The 19,407-nt window shown below is 45.9% G+C and overlaps 1 protein-coding gene and 1 pseudogene across 4 annotated transcripts in view; one reads left to right on the forward strand and one right to left on the reverse strand.

Annotated features, from left to right (window-relative positions):
- GANC (glucosidase alpha, neutral C) overlaps window positions 1–19,407 on the reverse strand; it is a 215,483-nt gene that overhangs the window by 148,329 nt on the left and 47,747 nt on the right. For all 4 annotated transcript variants that reach the window (XM_073609527.1, XM_073609525.1, XM_073609528.1 and 1 more), the window contains 2 exons: window positions 5,721–5,874; window positions 5,405–5,640 (listed from right to left, as the gene is read on the reverse strand). In XM_073609527.1, the coding sequence (XP_073465628.1) occupies window positions 5,405–5,640; window positions 5,721–5,874 (390 nt within the window). The remainder of the gene's footprint in view (window positions 1–5,404; window positions 5,641–5,720; window positions 5,875–19,407) is intronic.
- Window positions 10,209–10,324, forward strand: LOC141120686 (5S ribosomal RNA; annotated as a pseudogene).

Here is a 19,407-nt window from a genome sequence, read left to right on the forward strand (position 1 = left end):
GGGGGAGGCTCTCTGGGGACCCTGATTGGGGGGGCTCTCTGGGGAGTCCGATGTAAGGGGGGCTCTCTAGGGACCCTGATGTAAGGGGAGCTCTCTGGGGACCCTGATGTAAGGGGGAGGCTCTCTGGGGACCCTGATGTAAGGGGGAGGCTCTCTGGGGACCTTGATGTAAGGGGGAGGCTCTCTGGGGACCCTGATGTAAGGGGAAGGCTCTCTGGGGACCCTGATGTAAGGGGGGGCTCTCTGGGGACCCTGATGTAAGGATGGTGCTCTCTGGGGAGTCTGATGTAAGGAAGGGGCTCTCTGGGGAGTCTGATGTAAGGGGGAATCCGCACTCGGATATGTAACGATATATACAGTATCTCACAAAAGTGAGTACACCCCTCACATTTTTGTAAATATTTTATTATATCTTTTCATGTAACAACACTGAAGACATGACACTTTGCTACAATGTAAAGTAGTGAGTGTACAGCTTGTATAACAGTGTAAATTTGCTGTCCCCTCAAAATAACTCAACACACAACCATTAATGTCTAAACCGCTGGCAACAAAAGTGAGTACACCCCTAAGTGAAAATGTCCAAATTGGGCCCAATTAGCCAGTGTCATGTGACTTGTTAGTGTTACAAGGTCTCAGGTGTGAATGGGGAGTAGGTGTGTTAAATTTGGTGTTATCGCTCTCACTCTCTCATACTGGTCACTGGAAGTTCAACATTGGGCGGCACAGTGGTGTAGTGGGTAGCACTTTCGCCTAGCAGTAAAAAGGGTTGCTGGTTGGAATTCCAACCACAACACAACCTGCCTGGAGTTTGCGTGTTCTCCCTGTGCCTGCGTGGGTTTCCTTCGGGTACTCCGGTTTCCTCCCACACTCCGAAGACATGCTGGTAAGTTAATTGGCTTCTGTCCAAAATTGGCCCTAGTATATGAACGTGAGTTGGGGACCTTGGATTGTGGGCTTCTTGAGGGTAGGGACCGATGTGAGTGCGTGATGTATGTGTGGAGCGCTGCCTAAATTGACAAAACTATATGGGTACCTTAAATAAATAATATATAATAGAGGAACATCTTAATGAGACATAATGTACAGGGATAGGGGCAATTGTAGACACGCACCCACACTCACTCAGGTTGAACTGGATGGACCGGTGTCTTTATTCAACCTATGTAATTATGTAACATGGCACCTCATAGCAAAAAACTCTCGGAGGATCTGGAAAAAAGAATTGTTGCTCTACATAAAGATGGCCTAGGCTATAGGAAAATTGCCAAGAAACTGAGCTGCAGCACAGTGGCCAAGACCATACAGCGGTTTAACAGGACAGGTTCCACTCAGAACAGGCCTTGCAATGGTCGACCAAAGAAGTTGAGTGCACATGCTCAGCGTCATATCCAGAGGTTGTCTTTGGGAAATAGTATGAGTGCTGCCAGCATTGCTGCATAAGTTGAAGGGGTGGGGAGGTCAGCCTGTCAGTGCTCAGACCATATGCTGCACACTGCATCAAATTGGTCTGCATGGCTGTCATCCCAGAAGGAAGCCTCTTCTAAAGACGATGCACAAGAAAGCCTGCAAACAGTTTGCTGAAGACAAGCAGACTAAGGACATGGATTACTGGAACCATGTCCTGTGGTCTGATGAGATCAAGATAAACTTATTTGGTTCAGATGGTGTCATGCGTGTGTTAGGGGTGCAACGGATCGTCATTGATCCGTGATCCGTGTGGATCAACCTCCGCGGATCGGGACACCCGCGATCCGCGGAGCGCTCTGTGGCTTCGGCCATAGGAAAGGCCGCGGCTTCGGCCTAGCTCCGGAGCGGCTGCCATCTTGGTACACCCAGCGGCCGTTTACCACGTGATCGCTCCGTCAAATGACGGAGCGATCACTTGTAACAAACCGGCGTTGTGTCATGACGCCGGTTTCTCTCTCCCCCCCTGCCAAAACTCTGCAATGCCCTGCCAATACTCTGCAATGCCCTGCCAATACTCTGCAATGCCCTGCCAAAACTCTGCAATACTCTGCAATGTCCTGACAATACTCTGCAATACTCTGCAATGCCCTGCCAATACTCTGCAATGCCCTCACAATACTCTGCAATGTCCTGACAATACTCTGCAATGCCCTGACAATACTCTGCAATGCCCTGACAATACTCTGCAATGCCCTCACAATACTCTGCAATGCCCTCACAATACTCTGCAATGCCCTGCCAATACCCTGCCAATATACCCGCCAATACCCTGCAATACCCTGCTAATATATTATTACAGTGGGGGAGATTGTGGATATTACAGTGGGGGAGATTTTTTTTTGTTGATCCGAAAATGATCCGAACCGTGACTCCTGATCCGAGGAACGATCCAAACCGTGAGTTTTTTGATCCGTTGCACCCCTAGCGTGTGTGGTGGCAACCAGGTGAGGAGTACAAAGACAAGTTTGTCTTGTCTACAGTAAAGCATGGTGGTGGGAGTGTTATGGTCTGGGGCTGCATGAGTGCTGCCGGCACTGGGGAGCTACAGCTCATTGAGGGAACCATGAATGTCAAAATGTGCTGTGACATACTGAAGCAGAGCATGATCCCCTCCCTTCAGAGAATGGGCCGCAGGGCAGTATTCCAACATGATAACGACCCCAAACACACCTCCAAGATGACCACTGCCTTGCTAAAGAAGCTGAGGGTAAAGGTGATGGACTGGCCAAGCATGTCTCCAGATCTAAACCCTATTGAGCATCTGTGGGGCATCCCCAAACGGAAGGAGGAGGAGCGCAAGGTCTCTAACATCCACCAGCTCTGTGATGTCGTCATGGAGGAGTGGAAGAGGACTCCAGTGGCAACCTGTGAAGCTCTGGTGAACTCCATGCCCAAGAGATTAAGGCAGTGCTGAAAAATAATGGCGGCCACACAAAGTATTGACACTTTGGGCCCGATTTTCACTTAGGGGTGTACTCACTTTTGTTGCCAGCAGTTAAGACATTATATATATATATATACACACACACACACACATGTATATTATATACATGTGTATGCCCGCCCAAGCGTATGACTCTTTACTTCGCTGCTATGGGCTCTAGCCCCAGATCTTTTGTACACCTAGCAACGCCCCGATGGTAGCCAATTCGTTTCCAACTTCAGCTTGTTCAATTAAGCTGTGACAAAAAACCTGGAAGCTGATTGGTTTCTGTGCAGAGCTGCACCAAATTTTGCACTCCCCAGTTTTACTAATTCAACCCCAATGTCTAAGAAAAATATTATTATACAGGATTTATATAGCGCCGACAGTTTATGCAGTGCTTTACAACTTGAGGGTAGACAGTACAAAAACAATAGACTTTTATACAGTAGGAATCAGAGGGCCCTGCTCGTTAGCACTTACAATCTAAGAGGAAGGGTCAAGATATACAAAAGGTAGTAACTGTGGGTGATGTGCTGATGGATAAAATAAATGTACAGTTGTCAGGTGGGGGCCAGATAGGCTTCTCTAAAGAGATGAGTTTTCAGGGATCGCCTGCAAGTAGGCAAAGTAGGAGATAGTCGGACAGATCGGGGTAGAGCATTCCAGAGGTTGGGAGAGGCTCGGAAGAAGTCCTGGAGGCGAGCATGGGATGAGGTGACAAGTGAGCTAGAGAGCAGGAGGTCTTGGGAGGAGCGAAGAGGATGATTTGGTTGGTATTTTGAGACCATGTTAGAGATGTAGCTGGGGGACAGGTTGTGGATGGCTTTGTAAGTTATTTTTAGTATCTTGAATTTAATGTGTTGGTTGAGTGGCAGCCAATGGACAGATTGGCAGAGAGGGGTATCAGACGCCGAGTGATTTGTAAGGTGGATGAGCCTGGCAGCAGCGTTCATGATGGACTGAAGGGGGGATAGCCTATTTATAGGTAAGCCATTGAGAAGGAAGTTGCAGTATTTGAGGCAAGAGGTGACCAGGGAGTGGATTAGAAGCTTTGTGGTGTCATTGGTTAGGAGGGGCGTATCTTGGAGATGTTGCAGGGGTTAAGGCGGCAAGCTTTGGACAGTGATTGGATGTGGAGCCAAAAGGATAGTTCAGAGTCCAGGATTACACCTAGGACCTTGGCATGCAGGGATGGATTGATAGTTGAGCCGTTGATTTTGACAGAGAAATTAGGGGAAGTGGCACATGGGGGAGGAAATATAATGAGCTTGGTTTTGGATAGGTGGATTTGGGTGTTGTCCACGTAGAGATGATATTAAAAGCCATGGTTGGCAATCAACTGACTCAGGGAGGTGGTGTAGATTGAGAAAAGAAGAGGTCCAAGAACAGAACCTAAGGGGACCCCGACGGAGAAAGGATGAGGCGAGGAGGGAGTAGAGTTGTAAGTGACACTGAAAGAGCGGTGAGATAGGTAGGATAAGAACCAGCGAAGAGTACAGTCACGGAGACCAAGGGAGTGGAGTTTTTTGAGGAGGAGAGCGTGATCCACTGTAAATTTTTGGCCTAAAGCTGAATTCCAGGTATGTTTTTGTATTGTTACATTGGTACAGCTTGGACCACTGTAAGCATACATATTCAGTTTCTGGCTGATCTCTGTGGAAGTGGAGAATCATTATACTAGCCACTACTACTACAGTGATCCTCTCTGTCTTCCACATCAGATGCTGAGTATGCCCTGATGCATAGTAACCAAAAGATGTTACTTGCTCAGCACAGGCGCCATTCAGAGAACACCTTGCATTTCTCTCAAATAATGCACAGCAGTTTCTGTTTGGATGAGGTGGAGCTTGTGGTGTCACCTCCGCACCCTCAACCTCATCCAATCACAGAAGGCTTTGCATTCATTGAGAAAAATACAAGGCATTCTCTGAATGCGAGTGAGTGAAAACCTATGGTTACTAATACAGCAGGGCAGCCGCTTGTCTTGAGAGCCAAAAGACAGGATCACTGTAGTAGTGGCAGCCACTACAGTAATTCTCCATCTTCACAGGGACTGGCCGGGTATGGAATATGTATACTTACCTTGGTCCAACCTGTAACCAATGTAACTTTACAAAAAAAAACATACCTGAAATTCAGTTTCAATTTTACTTTGTTCAAAATAAAGGACAGTATAGAAATTCAGTCAGCAAAGAGTGACTATAGAAACAACAAGATGACTAGTTCACTCACCATCTCCTACTGCTATGTACAGATCTGTACTTAATTCTATAAAGCTAATTACACTGCTTCTCTGGTTCTACATAACATGTATGTATTTATTTCTATAAAGCTAATTACACTGCTTCTCTGGTGCTACATAACATGTATTTATTATTATAAAAGCTAATTACACTGCTTCTATGGTGCTACATAACATATATTTGACAGGATGGCTTATAAGAGTTGTCTCACAAAATACTCTCTTTCTTCACTTGCCATATACTAAGTGTACACATATATTTGTACCTTGCGTCTTTTCTCCCGCAGTTTATTTTGCATCTTTACAGGGTCAGGAAATCTGTCAGGGTCCCAGGTAAAATACCTCTTTCCATCGGTGTGCTCAATATCCAACCAGAAAACATCATAGGGAATATTGTGCTCATCAAACCCTGAATCCACAGCTTCAACATCTGCCTCATCTTCATAATTCCAGCGACACTGATGATAACCCAGTGAGAAGAGTGGAGGAAGTATCTGGGTACCTGTCATTACAGAGCTCTAACAATCATACAGGGCAGAGTAGGTACAGAGTAAATAAAAATGTAATTCATTTAGTAATCACCTGTTAGCTGTGCATACTGGTTAAAAACATTTTGAGGCATAGGTCCCAGTAAAAGGAAGACATCCACTATCCCGCTCTCAGACATCCATCTGATGTCCATTTTGGGTACTGCCTTTTGCTTCCGTATATCTGGAGAATTCGATTGCAAGTGCGACTGGCAAAATAATGAAGACAGGACAGTTTCAGTGGTTAAGCTATTGCCAGTAAAAGTATGGTTTTACACAAAAGGTAACAAATTAGTGAGGAATTACCAAGCCAGTCATGGCAATGTGTACTATATAGTCAAAGGCTTGTGGACACCTGACCATCGATCTAACTGCTTTGCTGAGCTCCACTGGAGCAATCCTTGCTGGGGCTAGCTATGCAGCCGGATCCATTCAATGTGTCTTTTAGGCCAAATTGAATGGTGCCCGGGCCTCGCATCCGAAGAAACCAGGTTTTGCTTCTCTTTTCTTCTCTCTTCTCTTTTTAGAGAGCTGGACCCCGGGATCCAGTACTTTTGGTATTAAGGCCATACCTATTTACTGGCGGGGTGCTATTACAGGTCCAGGATTGTGGGTTCCCCAAGGGTCCCCGGTTCTGGAAGGTTTGTTAACGGAACCCACTGTGAAGGGTGAAGATTGGGTCTGTTGGTTTTACCACAGAAAACCCTGCGGCGGGAAAGGTAAGTGGAGTTGTCTAATGAATTTTAAAATTTTCTTATGAAATGTCTCCTTTAACCGCTTGCCGACCGTCCGCCACAGTTATACTGCGGCAGAATGGCACAGGCAGGCGAATCGCCGTCATGGTACGTCGGTACCATAGACAGCCACTAGGCGGAGCCGATGCGAGGGCCCGGCGGTCTCGATCACCGCCAGGCTCCCGCGATCGCTCGGGGCACACAGAGAACCGGGAGCTGTGTAAACACAGTTTCCGGTTCTCTGAGGGGAGAACTGACAGATCCTCTGTCCATACAGAGTATGAGCAGGCGATCTGTTAGTTTCCCTGCACAGTCCACATCCCCCTTCAGTTAGAACACTTCCTAGGACACACATTAACCCCTTCACTGCCAGTGACATTTTTACAGTAATCAATGCATTTTTAATCGCACTAATCACTGTATTAATGCAATGGTCCCAAAATTGTCCGACGTGTCTGCCATAATGTCGCAGTCACGATAAAAATTGCTGATCGCCGCCATTACTAGTGAAAAAAAAATTAATAAAAATGCCATAAAACTATCCCCTATTTTGTAGACGCTATAACTTTTGCGCAAACAAATCAATATACGCTTATTGCGATTTTTTTTACCAAAAATATGTAGAAGAATACGTATCGGCCTAAACTGAGGGAAAAAAATGTTTTTTTATACATTTTTGGGGGATATTTATTATAGAAAAAAGTAAAAAATATTGCGTTTTTTTCAAAATTGTTGCTCTTTTTATGTTTATAGCGCAAAAAATAAAAACCGCAGAGGTGATCAAATACCACCAAAAGAAAGCTCTATTTGTGGGGAAAAAAAGACGTCGATTTTGTTTGGGAGCCACGTCGCACGACCTCGCAATTATCAGTTAAAGCGACGCAGTGCCGAATCGCAAAAAGTGCTCTGGTCTTTGGCCAGCCAAATGGTCCGGGGCTGAAGCAGTTAAAGTAAATGTTGTCATGCCTAAGTGTCACCACTGGGGACTGTATAGAGCACGTACCTTCTCATGCTTTGCTCAGAGATCACGCTGTGTCACAGAAGCAGCAGGCTTTTTTTCCTCCGGCTAGCAGGCAGACCTCCGGTAAGTTTAGGGGGTTTTGCCTCCTCCAGACACCCCCACCTGGGCTGAACTCTTCCCCTCTTCATGAGGCTGAGTATAAGGGAGAACTTAAAACGATCGGCAATGCCATTTTCTTTCACCGCCCCTACTCGGCGGCGGCTTCCAGGTCTCCTCCACGCCATCCCTCCCTCACAAGCCAATCCCGGCAGATTGGAGGCCTGTGCTTGCGCGGGAAAAATCTTTTTTTGAAAGAGAAAGGAGGGGGCGCGATGCGAGGTGGGGGCCGGGCTTAGCGTGGCATTGGCATCCTCCAACGCAGGAGTGCGTTTAAAAAAAAACTCAATTTGTGCTGGCTGCAAAATTGTCAGAGAAACATAAGAGCAAAGAGGAGCATGAAAGAGGTTTTGGTGACACAGGCATTTCCGATTTGACACATTTACTATTTGCATCAGGCTGAGCATTAATAGCAGTGGCAGTGGCTGGACTATTGCTCAAACAGTGGATGCGATTTCTTCTGGTAGTACCTCTACTTTGTGCATCGGGCTAAGGTCTGAAGGGGGGTTGAAACACCCCCAAAAAAGAGCTAAAAGGGTCTCCCTCAAGCTCTAGAAAGCCTACTCATCTCTACAAATGGCATCCTCCCCTGAGAGGGGGTGGCTGGTCAGAGTGAGCATCGGGGCCATGAAATGTTTGCAACTGTTTTCAATACTGCAGCCCCTATTATTTTACTAAAAAGATCTTTTTTCCTCAGCCATGATAGGTTTTAAAAAAAAAAAAAATTTAGCGACTTTAATCGCATCCCAGTGTGGGTCAAAATGCGACAGGTTCTCTTCCATTACTCAGGACCCTCAAACTGAGGACCTAGGGGCAGGAGAAGACGAATTCCCTCAGGGGACCGTGGGGAGGCTGATGACTCCTCTTCTGAGGTGTCAAATGCAGGAGAATCAGCTGTTTCAATCTTAAGATTGATGGTGGAATTGCTGAATGGTCCGCTCCACATTTATGTACCCTTAACTGAGTGTTTGGGTTCGCTAAAGCCTCCTCAAGCCTTTCCTGTCCATTCATTGTTGGAAAAGCTTTTTTGTATCTCAGAGGATCACCCAGATAAGCATTATTTTCCCTCCTAAAAAGGTTTCACACTTTATCCTATGGTGGAGGAAATTCACTAAGTAGGGTATACCAGCAATTAACGCTGCTATATCCTCTGTGAATAAGGGTTTGACTTTGACTCAAATGCTTAGGGATCCAATGGATAAAAAGTTGGAATACCTATTAAAAAAAAACAAAAAAAACCACTTTTCTCTCTGGCAGATTGAGTGTCTCAGCCTGCGCTGACAGTAATTGCTTAATCGTTGAGAAACCAGTTTAAACAGGTGTTCAAGGTTATCCTGCTCAGCAGGCCCAGGATCTGGCAAGCTACTAGCAGCAGCTTTATGTATGCAATAGTTGCTATGAGAGATTCTATCCTTCAGGCCTTGCGCCCTTCGCTAAGCACCATGCAGAAGCTCCTGGCTAGTCTTCCTTTTTGCGGTGAAACAGCTATTTTGAGATGTTTTGGATAATACATCCAAAGAAATTTTAGTGGAAAAAGTACCCCTTTTGCCATTTAAGAAAAGAAGTAAATGTATTTTCGTTTTAAAGCTCCTTCTTCTGTGCCAGGGGCATCAGCCTCCAGGCAGTCACGACGGTTTCCGCCGTCAGGTTCAAAAGAGATCTTGGGGGAGGAAACCTACAAGATACTGAAGCCTCCTTATGAGGAGGCGCCCCCGCTCGCTGAATAGGGGGAATTCTTCTGCAGTTCTCAAGGATCTGGCAGGAAGAGTTTCAAGACAAATGGGGGACTTCCTCAATAGCTCCAAGGAACAAACTGGAGTTCCAAGAGTTCCCGTCTCCTTGTTTTCTCAGATCAAATGTTCCTAAGGATCCAGAGAAAAAGAAGTCTTTCTCTCAAGCATTGTACCATCTTTTGGCGAAAAATGATCATGGTGGACCCCATGTAAGAGCAGAGGTTGGGGTTTGGTTAAATCCAAATGGACATTCTGGATCTCAAAAATCTAAATTCAATTCCTGAATATAACCACTCTTTTTTCGCATGGAGTCAGTCCAATCAGTTATCTCCATCCTACAAGGAGGAGAACTTCTGGCGTCATTCGACGTCAAAGATGCATACCTCCATATGCCTATTTCCTCGCTCACTAGTAATATCTACTTTTCAAGGTGGAAAATCTTAATTTTCAGTGTGTAGCTTTGCTTTCTGGTCTAGCTACTGCACCTTGAGGTTTACAAAGGTTCTGGCCCCTCTTCTAGCCAGACTAAGAGCCCAAGGTATAACGATTATGGTTTACCTGGACGATCTGTTCTCGATAGTCCAGTCGGTAGCCCCCTTAGATCAAAGTATGGTCCCCACATTCAACTACCTGGAATATCTAGGTCTGATTCTCAACCTAGGAGAAATCTTCTTTAAAACCATGAAGAAGGCTAAAATACTTGGGTCTGATCATAGGTACACCCAGAAAAGGGTATTCTTGCCCGAGGCAAAGATCAGCGCCATAAAGGAACTGATTTAGGTGGTCGAAGCAAGATGACTTCTTCTATTCAACTTTGCGTGAGGTTGTTGGGAAAGATGGTGGCTTCATTTGAAGCCGTTCCTTATGCTTAGTTCCATTCGAGACTGCTGCAAAACAGTATCCTATCGGCTTGGAACAAAGAGTTTAAGCTCCAGATTCCCAATGTGTCTGACTCCAAAGCCTACAGCCACATCACCCTGAAAGCGCTCAATCTCGTCTGATCTTAGAGGCTAAGCAGGGTCGGGCCTGGTTAGTACCCGGATGGACCACCCGGAAATGCCAGGTACTGTAGGCTGGGTACGCCGGAGCCTCAGTTTATGGTTAATATCCAAAAATCTGCAGGGGGGAAAATCCTTCCTTCAGTTACCATGGAAGTGGCCCAGATCAGAAATGGTCTTGCCCAATATCATTCTAGAAATTCAGGCAGAGCACTTGGTTCTGAGGGCCTGACCGTTCAGTTTACGGTATTGTCCTGTCAGGATTCAATCCGACTATGCCACAGCAATGCCTATATTAATCACCCAGGGGGCACAAGAAGTTGTGTGGCCCAAAGAAAGGTGAATCATATCCTATCTTGGGCAGAAAACAATGTACTTTGCCTATCAGCGGCCTTCATTCTAGGAATAGAAAATTGGCAGGCGGGCGTCTTGAGTCGCCAGCAGTTGTTCCCGGGAGAATGGTTCCTTCACCCCGATATCTTCCTGTCAATATGTCAAAGATGGGGATCCCAGACATAGATCTGTTTACGTCCAGGTTCAACAAAGAGATCGACAACTTGGTGTCAAAAACAAAGGATCCGCTAGCATGCGGAACAGATACCTTGCTATTCCCGTGGAATCGGTCTCACTGATTTATGCATTCCCTCCTATTCTGCCTGCGTCCACAACTACTTCACAGGATCAAGCAGGAAGGGAAGTCGGTGATTCTTGTGGCCCCAGCGGGGCCCACGAAATCTTGGTATGCAGAGATCGTAAAGCTGACAGTAGGGGACCCATGGACCCTACTACCATGGCCAGACCTTCTCTTGCAAGGTCCGGTATTCCATCCTACTTTACAAACGCTAAATTTAACAATTTGGCTATTGAGACCCACAAGAAGCGCTGTCAGATTCAGTGGTTTCTACCTTGGTTAATGCAAGGGAGCTGGCCTCCATAATTATATATTATGGAGTCTGGGAAGCATATGTCTCCTGGTGTGAAACCAGGGGTTGCACCCCAGGAAATAGGTCAAAGGTAGAATCCTTGACTTTCTGCAGATGGGGTGAAAGATAAAGCTGGCCTTGAGTGCTTTCTAAGGACAGGTGACGGCCTTATAGGTATTATTTCAACGACCACTTGTTTCGCATTCTTTGGTTCGTAACTTTATTCAGGAGGTAACACAGCTTAATCTCCAGTTAGGTCACCCCTGAACCCTTGGGACTTGAATTTAGTTTTGTCGGCATTAAAAACAGCCTTTTTTTGGGCCGATATGACATTCCCTTGGTCCTTTTTGACAAGGAAACTATTTTTTCTGGTAACCATATCTGCTGCAAGAAGGGTATCAGAATTGGCTGCTCTTTCTTGTAAAGAGCCGTATTATTATTGTTTTCAAGGATAAGGTAGTATTGCGTCCTCATCCTAATTTTTTACCGAAGGTAGTATCAGGTTTTTTATCTAAAACAGGATATTGTTCTACCTTTATTTTTTCCAGAACCTCCAGAACCCACTTATATGGAAGAAAAATCACTACATTCTCTTGATGTGGTGAGAGCAGTCAAAGTCTGCTTAAAGGCGACTGCTCAGATTCGGAAAACTGATGTTTTGTTAGTGTTGCCTGAAGGTCCTAAAAGAGGACAGGCTGCATCGAAATCTACTATTTCTAAATGGATTTGACAAGTAATCGTTCAAGCTTATGGTTTAAAGAGGTAGTTTCTACCCTCTCAAATTAAAGCGCACTCCTCTAGGGTTGTTAGAGCTTCGTGGGCAGTGCATCACCAAGCCTCCATGGCTCAAATCTGCAAGGCCGCAACTTGTTCTTCAATCCATACATTTACCAGATTCTATCAGGTCGATGTAAAAGGATATGAGGATGTCGCCTTTGGGCACAGTGTACTGCAGGCAGCAGTATAAGTCCTCTGATCTCATGGTGCCCTACTTTTGTTGTCTCCCTCCCCTCAGTTGGCATTGCTCCGGGACATCCCATATAGTAATTACTATGGCTCTGTGTCCCGTGATGTACAATTAAAGAAAATAGGATTTTTATAACAGCTTACTTGTAAAATTCTTTTCTTTTGAAGTACATCACGGGACACAGAGGTCCTGCCCCTCTTTCTAGTATACACGTGTATTGCTTTGCTACAAAACTGAGATACTCCCAGTGAGGGAGGGGTTATAAAGGGAGGCAACTTCCTGTTTAGGGTGTGCCAGTGTCCAGCACCTGAAGGTGGACTATAACCCACATAGTAATTACTATGGCTCTGTGTCCCGTGATGTACTTCAAAAGAAAAGGATTTTAGAGGTAAGCTCTTAAAAAAACCTTTTTTTTTTCAGCTGGTGGCTGGCTTTCTCTTGAAAGCATTCCGAGCAGCTCATGAGCCGCTGGAACGCTTTCAGAAGCGGCGGGAGAGGATGTCACCCCTCCCTCCTATTTTTTTTTTTTTTAAGCAAAAGATCAATTTTTTGGGGGGTCTTTTGCTTTTAAAGGTAAAGGAGAGATTTGTGGTTGTTATTGACCCCGGGTCTCTCCATAAAGAGGACCTGGCATCCTTATTTCTATTACAAGAGATGTTTACATTCCTTGTAATAGGAATAAAAATGATACAAAAAAATGTAAGGGACAGTGAAAAAATAAATAATAAAAAATGTAAAGCACCCCATCCCTCTGTGCTTGCGAGCAGAAGCGAACGCATACCTAAGTCGCACAAGCATATGTAAATGGTGTTCGCACCACACACGTGAGGTAAAGCCACGAACATTAGAGTGAGAGCAATAATTCTAGCACTAGATCTCCTCTGTAACTGTAAACAGGTAGCCTGTAAAGGTGTTTAAAGCTTCACTTATGGAAAGGTTTAAATACTATAGTTTGCCACTATTCTACGAGAGTGGGCAATTTTAAAGCATAACATGTTAGGTATCCATTTTATTCGGCGTAACATCATCTTTCATGTCATACAAAAAATTGGGGTATATATTGTGTTTTTTTTTATTCACAATTTCAAAAATTGTGTTTGAAAAAACGCTACGCAAATACCGTATTACATAAAAAATTGTAATGATCGCCATTTTATTCCCTAGGGTGTCTGCTAAAAACACGGTATATATATATATATATATATATATATATATATATATATACACACACACAGTATCTCACAAAAGTGAGTACCCCCCTCACATTTTTGTAAATATTTTATTATATCTTTTCATGTGACAACACTGAAGAAATTACACTTTGCTACAATGTAAAGTAGTGAGTGTACAGCTTGTATAACTGTGTAAATGTGCTGTTCCCTCAAAATAGCTCAACACACAGCCATTAATGTCTAAACCGCTGGAAACAAAATTGAGTACAAGAGAAAAAGTTCAAATTAGGCCCAAAGTGTCAATATTTTGTGTGGCCACCATTATTTTCCAGCACTGCCTTAACCCTCTTGAGCATGGAGTTCACCAGAGCTTCAGAGGTTGCCACTGGAGTCCTCTTCCACTCCTCCATGACGACATCACAGAGCTGGTGGATGTTAGAGACATTGAGCTCCTCCACCTTTCGTTTGGGGATGCCCCACAGATGCTCAATAAGGTTTAGGTCTGGAGACATGCTTGGCCAGTCCATCACCTTTACCCTCAGCTTCTTTAGCAAGGCAGTGGTCATCTTGGAGATGTGTTTGGGGTCATTATGTTGGAATACTGTCCTGTGGCCCAGTCTCTGAAGGGAAGGGGTTCATGCTGTGCTTCAGTATGTCACAGTACATGTTGGCATTCATGGTTCCCTCAATGAACTGTAGCTTCCCAGTGCCGGAAGAACTCATGCAGCCCCAGACCATGACACTCCCACCACCATGCTTGACTGTAGGCAAGACACACTTGTCTTTGTACTTCTTAAATGGTTGCTGCCACACACACTTGACACCATCTGAACCAAATAAGTTTATCTTGGTCTCATCAGACCACAGGACATGGTTCCAGTAATCCAGTCTGCTTGTCTTCAGCAAACTGTTTGTGGGCTTTCTTGTGCATCATCTTTAGAAGAGGCTTCCTTCTGGGACGACAGCCATGCAGACCAATTTGATGCAGTGTGCGGCGTATGGTCTGAGCACTGACAGGTTAACCCCCACCCCTTCAACCTCTGCAGCAATGCTGGCAGCACTCATATGTCTATTTCCCAAAGACAACCTCTGGATATGATGCTGAGCACATGCACTTAACTTCTTTGGTCGACCATGGCGAGGCCTGTTCTGAGTGGAACCTGTCCTGTTAAACCGCTGTATGGTCTTGGCCACCGTGCTGCAGCTCAGTTTCAGGGTCTTGGCAATCTTCTTATAGCCTAGGTTATCTTTATGTAGAACAACAATTCTTTTTTTCAGATCCTCAGAGAGTTCTTTTCCATGAGGTGCCCCAAACGCAGTCTCTCTTGCCATACCCTCAGAGATGCTACTTGTCACTGGAGCGGTTGCTCCTATGTTTATACTCAAGGTAACTACTACATTATCCTACCCTATTGTTTATTTAGCCAATCACTCTCTTGGTAAATGCTTCTTGGCAAACTATCATCACTCATAGGGATTTCACCCTTTTATAATTCTCACTTAGCTACTTTTATTCACTTTCTCACTGAGACTATTCAATTTATGTAAATTACTTTTTATCCAGACAGATTCCTTGGCAGTTATCACTTGTATCCACCATTTCCGTTTTACCAATTTGAGTTCTGGGGGTGCTCTGTGTGTGCCTTGCTTGTATGCTGCTTCAGTACACCTCAACTCCCAGGAGAGACAATTCTCTGATCCTGGCCCCATGGCCACGCCCCATGGCTATATAAGAGTCGGCAGAGAGCGGGCAACAACAAAATAGATGAAGACATCAACAGAACAACAGCGGCTTTTTGTATTTTTTTAGCTGGTAACCGGCGACGATGAAGAAGACAACAGCGGGAAGAGACGGTGGCGGCAAGAAGAGGCGGCTCGAGAAGAAGACGGGGGAAGGAGAAGACGGCAAGAAGAGACAGCAGGAAGGAGAAGGCGGTGGGAAGAGACAGCAGGAAGGAGAAGACGGCGGGAAGAGACGGCTAGAGAAGACAGAGCTATTAATAAAGGAATTGTCAAAAGCCTGCTCATTTTTTTACATTTCTGTTTTTATTACATTTCACTGCTTTTTTGGTGAAGGGGTAAGGGTACGATTTACCCCATACCCATTCACAAGGGGCGGGGAGGGATCTGGGGTCCTCCTTCTTAAAGGGGGGCTTCCGGATTCCAATAAGCCACCCACCCACAGACCCTGACAACCACCGGCCATGTTGAGGGCATGTGGACTGATATGGTTCAGGAGGGGGGGGCGCTTGCTCGTCCCCTCCCTTTCCTGACCTGCCTGGCGGCATGCTGGGATAAGGTTCTGATATGGATTTTGGGGGGGACCCCATGCCATTTTTTTCATTTTGGCGTGGGGGGGGTCCCCTCCGAATCCATACTAGACCTGAAGTGGCTGGTATTAACCGGGGGGGGGGGACCCCACAACGTTTTGTTTGGCAAATTTTTTTTTTTTGCTGTCAAATTATTTTTGTTTACATTCAGCTTTCAGCGGGGAACCCCACTGACAGCTGATGACTCATCGGTTGCTAAGGACATGGCAGCCGGCTTCCCGGTCCCCCTCTTTAGCAACCAGCTATATACAGTGTGTTTTACAGTGCATTTAAAGAGAAAAAAAATTAACTTAAAACGCAAAATGCATGAAAATTGCATACAAAAATAAATAAAAACACTGGTATAAAAATGCAAAATGCACTGAAAAATGTGCCTGAAAAACGCATCAAGCGCAGCCGCATAGATGTGAACCTACACTTACAGAACACTACATATTGTCAAAACAAAAAATTCCCTTACACACCGATTCAGACCCTAGGGTCATCTGTTCAGTGTGAAAAACGCATCAAGCGCAGCCGCATAGATGTGAACCTACACTTACAGAACACTACATATTGTCAAAACAAAAAATTCCCTTACACACCGATTCAGACCCTAGGGTCATCTGTTCAGTGTGGACTCTTTGCAATGCAATTTTCTTAAGATTAAAAAAAAGACATAGGCGAAATTAATAGTAAATCCGCGCAACGGGAAGTGAGTGAATTAAACTAAATGTCCAATATTAAAAACTAATAATAAAAACCAAAAAAAAACAATAATAAAAAAGTGTGTGTGAGGACTGCAGCCTCCACAGAAGCAATCCCCACCCGGGTGGGGAAAACAAAAGGTGAGTCAAGAGTTAATTGTGTGGGTGTGGCGCTGTCCTCATAAGTGTGTGCAAGTGTAGGTATACAAAGTTGAATATCTAGGACCAATTACATACATAATACCTTAGCAAGCCCTAATTGATTCTTTCAATATAGTGTAGGGGACAGGGGTGAGTGCAGAGTCAATGTGATACACTAAAATAAAATGGGTATGATATACTAAACCATAAATAACTTTATAAAGTGCAAGGTATGTAAATGCTACTCCATATAGTGTAAATACAAAAGTAGTGCAAATAAATGCAATGAAATACCGATAATCACTAATACAATAAATATACCAAAGTGGCTTGTGCTTCGTGCAAATATAAAGTGATTGACTTATTAAATAACTAGTGACAAGTGCTCAGTGCAATCAGTGCAACTGTCAGGTTCCACACTTACCAGACAGATGAGTCCACGTGGGCAGAGGGTAGGCTCCCTTACGTGTCCAATTCGGGGCCCCTGGTAGAGCAGACAGGAGGCCCGCGAGTGCGGAGTGGTATGAGAGCCTGAAGTTAGAGTCCTGGAGCACAGTGGTCTGGCAAGCAACCGGTAGAGCTTGAGACTTGGTAGAGCAGATGCTGAGCAGGAGTTAATCAGACTTGGTCACACACAGGCAGAGGTCGGCAATGGGCTGGCGGCAACGGTACAAGGGAGAAGGCAGAAGCGAGGTCAGACAAGCCGGGGTCGGGTTCAGGCAGCAGTCAAGGAAGGTCCAAAGGTAGCCGGGTCACAACGGGTAAACACTACGGAGATACAGGAACACAGGATGATCACGGGACAAGACACAGAGCTGTTTGATCAGGCAGCACCGGGTCAGTGCAGAGGCAGGCTTCAAATAGGCTGATTGGCGCCAAAACGCCGCGCACGCCGATTCGCCAAGGCGCGCCGCGCACCCGAGCGCGCCCCCGACACCAGCACGCACGCCCACACCGCCGGGCACGTCAAAGGCAGCGCCCACAGGCGGACGCGCGCTAACGCGGACGCGCGCGAATGCGCGTAAGCACAAACGCCCGGACGCCACCCCGCACGCCACGGCCGGTCAGCCCAGGCGCGCCGGTGCCCACAGGGACACGCGCCCCAGCACGCACAGGGACACGAATGCCAACGCGCCCCGGCGCGCACCGGCGCCCAACCAGGTAACCTCTCTGACAGTGCCCCCTCCTCAAGGGCAGACTCCGGATGCCCAGTTGGGCCATCTTCGAGGCATGAGAGGTTTTAAAGGACTGCAGGAGTTCTCTGGCGTGTAAATTGCTTTCCGGCTCCCACAAATTATCTTCGAGTCCATAGCCCTTCCATTTTACCAGATATTGCACCTGATTGTGCCTTCTTCTACAATCTAGAATTGCTTCCACTTCGAACTCCTCTTCGCCATTAACCACAATAGGTTTGGGTGGACCAATGCTGAGACCAGAAAAGAAGTTAGGAGTGACTGGCTTCAGGAGGGACACGTGGAACACTGGATGTATCCTCAGAGAATTAGGAAGGTCAAGTTCGTAGGCCACATTGTTGATTTTCCTCTTGATCCGGAAGGGACCCAGGTATTTGGGGCCCAGTTTCTTGGATGGGCAGGCCAACTTGAGATTAGCGGTAAACAGCCAGACAGAATTGCCAGGTTCAAGAACAAGTCCCCCCCGTCTCTTCCTGTCAAAGATTTTCTTGTAATCTTCCTGAGCCTTGGTCATGGTCTCCTGCAGCAATTTATTGTTGTTAGAGAAAAAATCCAAAGTTTGGGATACTGCAGGAACAGGACATTCGGGGAATGATCCGGGCAAGAAGGATGGATGGAAACCGTAATTGGCAAAAAACGGAGACTGGTTCGTAGCTGAATGTAGAGAGTTATTGTAGGAGAACTCTGCGATGGGAAGCAGGGAGGCCCAATCATCCTGGGAAAAAGCAGAAAAACAGCGGATGTATTGCTCCAAAGTCTGGTTCGTCCTCTCGGTTTGCCCATTTGACTGAGGGTGGTAAGCCGAAGAGAATGACAACTCGATCTCGAGCGCGCCACAAAGGGCCTTCCAGAATCTGGAGGTGAACTGGACGCCCCTGTCCGAGACTATGTTGGTCGGGACTCCATGCAGCCTGACGATCTCCTTAATGAAGATGGAAACGGTCTCCATGGCTGAAGGGGTGCCCTTCATGGGGAGGAAGTGGGCCATTTTAGACAGCCTGTCAACCACAACAAAAATGGACGAAAAACCTTCTGATGGTGGAAGCTCAACAATAAAGTCCATTGATATCATGGTCCATGGTCTCTCTGGGACTGGCAATGGTCTCAACAGGCCCCATGCTCTTGTTCGGCTAGTCTTGTTTCTGGCACACGTGTTACAGGACTCCACATAGTCCTTGCAATCCTTGGTAAGACACGGCCACCAAAAGGTGCGTTGGACGAGGTCGGTTGTTTTCTGAGTGCCGAAGTGGCCAGCCAGTTTGTGATCATGACATAAACTTAACACCTGTACCTTTAACTCCTCAGGGACCACAATCTTATTCTTGAACCAGAACAGTCCATCCTTGGTACAAGACTCAACAGGTGGAGACATTCCCATAGAAGCGCGTCTGATTCGGGAAATTAGATCCTCCTGAAGGATTAGGAAATTTCCAGAGGGAAGGATGGTATCTGGGGATACGGTTCTTTCAGAATCGAGAAACATCCGGGAGAGGGCATCAGGTTTAACATTCTTGGATCCGGGTCTGAACGTAATGTGAAAAATAAATCGGGAAAAAAAAAGTGCCCATCTGGCCTGCCGGGGTCTCAATCTCTTGGCTGTCCTTAGATATTCCAAGTTCTTATGGTCAGTGTAGATCAAAATGGGGTGTGCTGCGCCTTCCAGAAGGTAACGCCATTCCTCCAGAGCCGCTTTAATGGCCAAAAGCTCCCGATCACCCACGTCGTAGTTTTTCTCGGAGGGAGAAAGT

Source organism: Aquarana catesbeiana, linkage group LG13, assembly GCF_042186555.1.
Source record: "Aquarana catesbeiana isolate 2022-GZ linkage group LG13, ASM4218655v1, whole genome shotgun sequence".
Taxonomy (NCBI): domain Eukaryota; kingdom Metazoa; phylum Chordata; class Amphibia; order Anura; family Ranidae; genus Aquarana; species Aquarana catesbeiana.